Below are 9,850 nucleotides of genomic sequence, written 5' to 3'. Positions count from 1 at the left end.
ACGGAGACGAAGCGTACTACACTCAAGGACGTTCGCAAGGTAACTGCGAGCATGCGAATAGCGTCGACAACGACGCCTCTTACGGCAAGTAAACACACTAGTGTGGCTCCTTGTGTACAAATGGTGATTTGAAACGAATATCGTGTCGATTGTATTTTGAGAACAAATACAAAATATCGGGACCGAAAGTGAATTTTGTGCAGAACTCATTGAGTGCATCTTCAACTTTTCTTTTTCTACTATGTAAAGAATGCAGTGACGTCAATTTTGTTACGAATCTCAAGAAATCGCGGCTAAATTAACCTAAAATGAACGTTAACCAAGTGAGTGTGTCAATTCCAATAAAGTTTGCGAAACTGCTGGCGTTATAAAATGCACTGTCAAAGAACAAGAACGTTTATTGAGGTATGATTTCTTAATATAAAATTAAATATTATTTAATTTCTACATTTAGCACATAAAACTAAAAATTGATATTCATAAAGTGTTTTTGTTGTAGCGTTACAAACTATTTATAAGTTAGTTGTAAAACGTTTATGTAGTTCTTCCTTTTCTGAAAAGAATGAAGGAAAGAGGAACTTTATTTTGGATGAATACAAAATAATTTGACATAAATTATGTGATAGGTTACAATGTACAACATGAGAGAAGTTCATGCAAGTTTATTCTTTTCTTGCTGGTTGATTATGTAGATTGTAGATTTAAAGGACGGGGATTAAATTTGTGTAAATAAAAATGGATTTTATAATATTATTACAACGTAAAAAACAGTGTATGAAAATAAAGGTCCTAAGTAGAATAAGGTCCACTTAATTTATTTTACTTCTCAAAAAGTTTATTAAGTAAAGTTCTATTAACTTTATTCAATTTTTAAAATTTTATTTTTAAAACTGCTGTTGAATAACGTTTTTAAAAAAATTCTATTTTTGAAAAGAGTTATTAAATATTCTTATTCTTAAAAACGATGAATATTAATGTTTAAAGAATAAATGAATCTTATTCAATCTAAATGTCTTATTATTTATAAACTTTGCTCCAATAAATTTTATAAACATAAATATTTGAATAGGAAACTTGTTGTTGCAATTAGATAATTCTATTCTTGAAATAATTATAGATCCTAGAATTTTTATAGATTCGAAAAGCTTTTAATCCCAAAATTATTGAAACTTTTTTATTGCATGATATGACAATTAAATGTTTTAGTAGAAAAACGGTCCTAGTATTATAAAATGGCAATATCTAAAATTTACAGTGATTAGCACATTATTTATTTAACAAAACATTGAATGACGCGGCAAACATACTAGATAACATTTTTTAATGTAAGAACCGTTACTTTTATTATTATTATATAGAAATTCTTTGATAATATTAGTTTCGTATTACACTATTTTGATCGTTTCTCTATTAAAATATTGCATCTGGTAAATATATATTTGGCGTTTGCAATGTTTTGCAATTATTATCTTAACAAACATAAAGATCGATAAAGGGTGATGCGCACATGGTGCTACGGTTATATTTTCTTGGTACAAAATATACATATATATATAAACGCGGTAGTACAAAGTTACAAATATAATCTCGTAATATCACCTCTGTCATACATTTTTCCATCTTTTCGTTGTCACGTACGAAACAAGCGTGAAATTTTCCTCTACGCTTTTATCTTAATTCGGATAATATGGACACAAAACAGGACGGATGTGTTGTCCGTTGCCAGGATTTATTTTCAAAATACTTCTGCACTCTCAGCTTTTCAGCCCTTTATTTTGTTATTCGGCGAAGATGTGTCGTCGGTTGTGACGGACGTGTCGCCGTCGTTTTGTGCACGTGGCGCAACACTTTTCTCGTACGATCGATGATACATCACACATGCGTCTGTAGTTTGCACACGATGCCATTGCTCTATCCTTGCAATCTAAAAAAAGATAAGATGTCGAAGTATATAATCCCGTACAAAAATGTTAATCCGAATAGGGTCATTTGATTATACAAATATATTCTTATGAGCTGTGAAAGATTTGCATATCGAATCTTGATTAATCGATTTTTCATTTATAATTTTACGTTTTTCTTTATAATGTAGGAAATACAAGGAAAATTTTTTTAAACTTATTTATTTAACGATAATAAATTGTGTACAAGTTAAAATAAATTAAAAACAACTTTTTCACATATATTATAAAGAAATAATATTAAAGACATATCTTAGCTCGTCAGAATTTGATATGCAAATATCCAAAGCTCATTTAGGCCGCACTGTATATGATAATGATACCTGTTCTTACGGGTTAGGGTACTCTATAATAAGTATTTATACACGTGCGCGCGCGCGCACGTTAGGTGCATCATATGCACATGCAAATCGAGCGACGTCGCGTGTGATCTCATAAAGCAAGTCGTTACGAACCGCGGTTTCCTCATATAAATTCTAGTTTCCCGACGCCTTTGGACAAGGGCATATTCCACAAGTTTGGACAAGCCAAACCATCTGTAACGTAACTAGCATAACTTAGCATTACATGCGGCTACGCGTTCTAATTCTCTCTGTTATAACTCTGTTAGATTACCCTGAACTTCCATTCAACATCAATTACAAATGGCGTGACAAATATAAAGAGAAAAGAAGAGAGGAGTTTAACTTTCACAATTATATGTAAATTTAAAAAATGTCATGTGAGAAACTGAATTATCAACGTTGCAGGACAACAGCGACGTCTTTCGCTAAGACGCCTGCAAATAATGCTGAAAATATTTTTTAACAGAGACAGGTTATCTTTGTTTTTAGAATATCTTTTGTCGAGAGCTCTGAAATATTTCTTTACATTTATTCTTCCATATATTCTCTAGCTACTTTAAAATAGCTTTCTGCATATAAAAGCGACATTTTATAGAAAATGCGCGGAATGCTTTTGACAGTATATTTTAATTGTGCAGATAAAATTTACCATTTTTCTCGTTGGCGCATTGCCGTCGGTAATAACAACGCTTTATATCAAATGGTCTTCTGTCGAGATTGCAATCATTTGATAACAAGTCCGTCGCGCGATCACGACATTGTACTTCTCTATGTTTAACTCCAGACTTCACGAGGCAGGTCGCGTTGCAACTTCCCCAATTTCCTGCAATTAGAATAATTTACAGAGTAATTACATCAATAACTATTATATAAGAATTTTTATAAGTACGGAACAAATTTGGTGAAAATTCGCCTCTAGTGAGGCGAAGTTTCCGTAAATAGTTATGTATTTTTGTCTTATTCTACAATGTTTTTTGCTTTTGTCCATTTTAATGTACTTTTAACGAACATTTGACAAAACACGAATATATTTTGTACATTCTCAGATAATAAAATTTCATAATTATATAGTTCATTAAAATTTTTTTATAATTTTGATTGGAGCAAAAAGAGAATTTTTAATTAGGAGGAGAAAGAATTATAAATGATATCGAAATATTTTAATTGCTAATTTACCCGTAATCCATTTTCCACTGTAACAATCCTCGACATTGGGCGGCTTGTTATTCGGATTACAATCGCCCGGGACGGAGCAGGTGACCTTTCTACTCCTCTTGCCGTTCGAGCAATGACTCCACTTCGATACTGTCCACTTTGACTTGGTGTTGTACATGGAATTGTCCGGGTTCTCGTCGACGACGTTGTCGAACTCGAGGATCTCCGGCTCCTCGGTGGTGAGGCCGTCGACTATCGTAATACCGTCCTGTTCGTTTAGGCTGATGTTGTAGAACGACATGTCCTTGTTGTCGGCGTACACGATCAACGGTACCTCCGACGTGGGCCCGCACGGCGGTAGATCGGGGCACGGTTCCATTTCTTCGGGCCGCATGTTCTTGTCGCAATCGCGATCGGGTAAGGCCAGGTCCGATCGATCGGTACCCGTGCCAGAGAATACACACATTACTGATCTCTTACGTAGCGCACCATCGCCACACGTAACGGGGCACATTTGCCATGGGCCTACCCACCACCTGAAACATTAAAAGAGTTAGAAAAAGTGTGAACGCTTCCTAAATAATGTGTCTCAGATATTTCTTCATTATTTTATATCTCTTTTCAGTCTCTAATAATTTGTAATCTGAACGTGAAGCCAATGAAGTTTCGTAATCGTAGAGCGAAAGGATTGCATAAAAGATAGTAATCGAAAATCGAACAAAGTTTTATTCAACCGCTTCGAATTTATTTTCGTTTACGAGGCAATGGTATTTCTCGAAGTTGTTACAATCGCTTTATCGGATTCGAAGTTGGCTTACCTCGCGGGGCACGGATTCGAATTGCATTCGCGCGACTTCGGCTCCGGCTTTTCTATGCCGTCGCAAAAGTGGTCTTCGACGATGCCGCTTTTTCTTTCGTGACAGACCGCGTGCGAAGTTTGAGTGCCGCCACCGCAGGTGACTGTGCAGAGAGTCCAATCGGAGGATACCCACGAGTATTCTGGGGCCCGGTCAGGTTCTTTTTTCGGCACGGTGTATTCATAACGTAAGCCGAAATTGCGATATTGACCTCTGTAAATTAACTGAAATCATGAAGATAGATTATTGAAATAAAAAATTAAACTGTAATTAGACTTTGTGTAATAAACTTTTACAATTAAAGCTACAGTTTTAGTAATTTAGTTTAGATTACCATACATAAAAGTGCAATTACGAATATTTATAAAATAAACAGGAAGTCATTTCGATTTCCGACTATTAAATATTGCATCATTTTGTATACCATTTTTATCGCGAGTGTACTCACGTAGACTGCGATGTCTTCCTTAATAGGCCCTGGAATTCTAATTTTTTCTCTGTCTCGATCACGTTCGTACAGAGCTGGCGTCCCAGCAACTTCGTACTCGCCCGCTAAAGTGATCTGCCTGTCCGATCAAAATCTCAATTTAAGATTTCGTTCACGTTAATATTTCACAGAAACTTTTTTTATCAAAATATCTTAAACTAAGCGCAATAAATAAATTCTTGTATTGTTTATTTCTCTAAAATTATTCGACTTGAGCAATCAAGTGTTGCGGGACTTAGATTATATACATTGCCGTGTTATATACATTATGTCCTACAATTTTTTAAGATATACGTACCGTTTTCCATTGAGGAAATATTTGTCGGAACCCGGCACGCCGATGCCGATGTAATTCTTGCTATTACCGACCTCCTCGATCTTAATGTTTCGAGAACCGGACGGTATGATAACGATTTCCTTGTATCCAGGACCCTCGTTTTTGTCGTAAACGCCGCTGGTAGTCTCGCATTGAGTGCCGTCACCATGACAAATACCGCAGCGATCTTCCGTAGCGTCGGAATCCACCATCCAATCGCAACCGACTTTCTAAAAATTTAAGTTATTTAATCCTTAAAGTTTTCTTTCGCATAAAAATCAAAATTATTATATTAAATACAAGCTTCGAAAATATTCTGTTGCAGGTATAATTTATTTGGAGGAGCACACTGACCCTGCATATGCCAGCGATGCACATGTCCCTGGTACCGACGTTGCATGGAGTACCATCGAGAGCAGCCTCTCCCCAAGGTACGATTACGCTTTCATCTGTATCGGTGCAATAAAGCTCGCAAGGTTCCGCTAAATGGGACGATGCAAATCAAATCTCGCGTCGTAATTAGTGTTTAGACCGTTGAATCATTAATAACACACGCAATTTTGGAAAATCATAGAATTACGGAAATTATATACGCGATCGCGGAGAGAGGAGTTCCGTGCCTCACGCGGCGCTTAAAAGTTCACTTACTTTGATCGAAATACGGCAGCCAGGTATAGTTTTTTCCCTTGTACTCTTTGTCGTCATAATTGCTGCATTGCACGGCGCGGAAGCTCGGCGTGCCTTCCGGACAAGGTTGCGTGTTGCAGATTTTGTAGCGGCGCCTCTCACCTATGCAGAACTTTCCGCCGTGTGCTGGCTCCGGATGGTCGCACTTCCTCTCGACAATCGAGACCCCGGCGCCGCAAGTTTTCGAGCATTCGCTCCACGATCCCCATTCGCCCCAACCGCCGTCGATGTGTCGCGGTCGATCGACGATGGGCACGCATTCTTGATTTTGACACCACTACGCAAAGAGTGAATCGTAAATCAATAGAAAATCCAATATTTTCGCAAAACTCACACTTTCAGATAAATCAGTCGTAATTTAATTAATGACACGTTTATGAAAAGAATTCATTAGTTTAAGAGAAGTGTTATTGTACCATATGTTTTCCACAATGTGTTCCCGGAGCTGCCGGATGCAGCATAGTGGTGCAGGAACCGTCCACGATGCACCACAGTTTCGAGCAGATCTGTAATCATAAGTGCCGCAGTTATTTAAATCGAGTTGATCCTGGTTGGATTTAGACTGGCCATTTATTATCTTTATGATCTTTGCTTACCTCCTGCAAAGGGGAGCAAACAAAAGCTTCTCTTACGCCGAATTGCAACCTGCATTGGTGCTCAGCGTTATACATTGCCCCGGGTGGCAAATCCGGATACGCGTAATCGTTACCCGCCGGTTCGTCTTCCAAACAATCGCCTTTTCCTTGGCTAAAATTCAAGGACCCATGTACAATACACATATATACAGATACTTGTATTTTTTATGAATTTGATAGAAAACGAGTACAAAATCCTGAATTTATTTATTTTTTTATTTACTCTAAAAAGTTCGTGATGTCTCTTCTGGAGCATCTAGACCATGCCACTCCAACAGCATCCACCTCAAAAGTTGGCGTCATTACATGCAGAGTGTCGCCTTCACGTTTAGTACAGCCGATTTTTTCCGTGTCGTGATACATTCCGAAGCTAAACAGAATATGCGGCCGAACGTTGAAAATTGATACATCTAGACATGCTTTTTTAAATTTTAGATATGCTTTAATTTTGCACGTGAAAAAAAGATGAGTTTTTTAAATTCATCGTTTGATCATTTATAAGCAACTTTTACAGAACAAAGTTGCATTTGTTTAACGTATAATTCGATTGATCGATGAATTAAAAAACTCGTCTAAACAATCGATTTGATGTTTTTTTATAATTTGAAACAGAATCGTCTTAATCCCGGTTTTGCTTACTTATGCCCCAATTCGTGTGTGATCGTATGCGCTAACGTGATTCCATTGTCTTCGTTGACGCTGCAGCTGCGTTCCGGTTGACACATGCCAGCAACGTGCGCCACTCCCAATGTACTGCAAGGAGTATTCGCACGCGAACAAATGTCCTCTCTTGTCACCAGAATCGCCACGTCGTGGTGATTTGGGTGCGAGTCGTCGTCCGGATTTAGCTTCTGCTGCCATTTGCAGAAATTGTATAGGGTCTTATCCGCGTTGACCGTGATGTCCAGTCCTTGCTGGGACAGAAACGGTTCATCTCGAGTAATCATTGTACTCGATCTATCGAGGTGCGCGAACGCACATCGTACCATTGCGCGTTTATCGCGTAATTGATTTAAAAGCGACTTTGAACGCGACGTAAATATTATATACCTCTGCGTCTTCTTCTTCGACGAGAATAATTCTGACTACCACGATGTTGATGAAATTGCCGATGGTCGGATCGAGGTAGAGCGCGGACACCATGTTCATAATGGTCAGGAGATAGGTCTCCACGTCGCCATCCTGGTGAAAAGCCATCATCGTCGTGTCAGCGACGACAAGCGCCTCGACATGACGCGGTGTGCTGATCGATCTTTTGGAACGATGCCACCGTTTCGCTTGATGATGTTTCCTTCGCCCGCGGCCCTGAACTTGGACGAGGCCTGGTTGAGTTTGCCATTCGAGCCGCGTCTCTGTCAATCGACGCGGTTCTGTCGGATATTTCACGTGCTGTCATGATCAATGTAGTAGCTAATCTCTGTTTCTTGCTGGCTGTGCTTTTACCGTTAAATTTACTTGTGACCCTAATAATCTTAAATGTTGCTAGAAGTGTTACGAATTCCTCGTAATCCTTGTCAATTGATCGAGCGAGAAAGTAGCTACCATACACCATGAAGCGTTTTAACGCCGCGGTTGATTTACGCAGATTGGCAGACCGTAAGTCTGCAATTAAGATTTTATTTGGCCCGCCCGTTAACTCTCGGTCAGCTTGCCGAAATGGATATTCATTGTAGTTAATTACAGGTTTGCGGCGAATTGGATTATTCCCTTGCGGGTAGCGCGCGCTTCGCCCTATAAAGATACGTATCAACCGTGCGATCTTACTTCCTCTGTAATACATCGACGCGCTCGTGCATGTTCAATCCATCGAAATGTAGGACCGTTAGAGAGAGGGTAGCTAGATCGTAAAGCTGAAGTTGTGCCAAAGACTACACGAAGCGGTAATTTCGGGATTTGTACGGCGGTCGAGTTAGATTTGGTAGATCGACTCGATACCGCGCTATCGTTCGAATCATCGCGCGGATCGACGATCGACCGTTAAGTGTTTCGCCCATGCGAAGAGCGAACCTTGACGTGACGAGTTACGAGTGCGAAGCTATTATTGTAACCGAAAGACGTACCAGAAACGTTCGTTAGAACTCGATTCTAATACCGCTAATACGAGTTTCAATATTCTCGCGCGAGACTTAAACGTTTCGCACACCCTTTCTCTCGCCCACCCTCCTCCCTCCGCACGGATATTATCGTCGGCGAAAAATAAAGGACAGACGAGGCGTCGATGACACGCCCACGTTCCGTACCACGGCGCGTCCAATTACATTATACGCGGCAGACACATAAATACATGCGATACATATTACAAGAGAGGGCGCGAGAGCACGCGAGAGAGATGTGGGACGGGCGGGGGACGCGCGCGCGGTGTTCGACGTTGCGCGGGGTGGAGGCGCGCGGGCGAAAGGCGAAAGAGGAACAAGAAAAAGGTGTCGGGGTCTGTTCTCACCGCGGGTGCCGCAGTTCCTCTCCTGCTTCCTCTTCTTTTGCGTCGTCGCTTGCTACGGCCGCCGGCGCCGATCTCGAGCTGCTGTTGCTGCTGCTCGGCCGAGCGCCGGAAGACGAGATGAGGCCGGCCGCCGGTCGTCGGGCCTCCGTAGACCGACGTGCGGGCACCGGCGCCTAAGTCGCCGCTCGTCGCCTCGTCCGCCGACGACGTGCCGCGTTTTTCTTCCAGGGACACGGCGACTGGTTCCAGCCAGAACTCGCCGTGATCGCCGTGCAGCATACCTGCCTGAAACACAAAACCGGGTCTCGTGTTACCCAAACATACAGACTCTCGTCGTGACGTCTCCCGGCGATGTCGAATACGAATGGGCCGTTTAACTTGAAAGTGGCGTACGTCCTCTCGAAAGGCTTGTTAACCCTTTGCTGCGTAAAAACGAGAGAGAGAGAGAGAGAGAGAGCGCGCTTTGTCTCGATATTTTTAAACTTTGCGCGTGTTGTTTTGCGTTGTTCACGAATTAATAAAGGTCGATTGACAAAGGGTTTAATATCAAGATTTTATATAAACTTGAAAAACGTTTTGCCAATGGCAATGCAGTGTGCTATTTTGCATAGAAAACTGATCGTGCGAGATATACGTATCATGTATTTTAGAACATTTACGTCATCCGAAATGTCAACAGATCGCTACGTCTAATTGAGCGTGGAAGTCACGTTTTATGATAGAAACGAAACGAATCGCGATCTTCAACGTAGGAAGAACGGCGGGCGCGAGAAATGGTAGACTTGCGGAGGCGTATCTCTTCGCAATTTTGCGCCAACTCCGCCGACGGCAACGATATGCGGAAATATTAATGCGATATATGCGATTATAACGAACTTATGAAAGCGAAGCACGACTGGATTGGTGGTGGCGCGCATTCAGTACGAGATATCTCTCTCTCTCTTTCTCCCTATGTCCTCTCTATCTTT

The 9,850-nt window shown here is 40.6% G+C and overlaps 1 protein-coding gene across 1 annotated transcript in view; it reads right to left on the bottom strand.

The window, feature by feature from the left end:
• Positions 1-647: 647 nt before the first annotated feature.
• The window catches only part of LOC105200792 (A disintegrin and metalloproteinase with thrombospondin motifs 7), a 53,866-nt gene continuing 44,663 nt past the window's right edge, over positions 648-9,850 (bottom strand). Inside the window, 15 exon segments of the mRNA XM_026130120.2 lie at positions 648-1,924; positions 2,955-3,128; positions 3,482-3,996; positions 4,279-4,541; positions 4,766-4,883; positions 5,103-5,350; positions 5,475-5,602; positions 5,769-6,084; positions 6,224-6,313; positions 6,404-6,554; positions 6,666-6,812; positions 7,082-7,356; positions 7,493-7,812; positions 8,883-8,921; positions 8,924-9,167. Coding sequence (XP_025985905.2) covers positions 1,779-1,924; positions 2,955-3,128; positions 3,482-3,996; positions 4,279-4,541; positions 4,766-4,883; positions 5,103-5,350; positions 5,475-5,602; positions 5,769-6,084; positions 6,224-6,313; positions 6,404-6,554; positions 6,666-6,812; positions 7,082-7,356; positions 7,493-7,812; positions 8,883-8,921; positions 8,924-9,167 — 3,174 coding nt within the window. The 3' untranslated portion in view covers positions 648-1,778.

This window comes from Solenopsis invicta, chromosome 2 (assembly GCF_016802725.1).
Source record: "Solenopsis invicta isolate M01_SB chromosome 2, UNIL_Sinv_3.0, whole genome shotgun sequence".
NCBI lineage: Eukaryota > Metazoa > Arthropoda > Insecta > Hymenoptera > Formicidae > Solenopsis > Solenopsis invicta.
The sequence above is the reverse complement of the archived record's forward strand: the minus strand, read 5'-3'. Positions and strand labels throughout refer to the sequence as shown.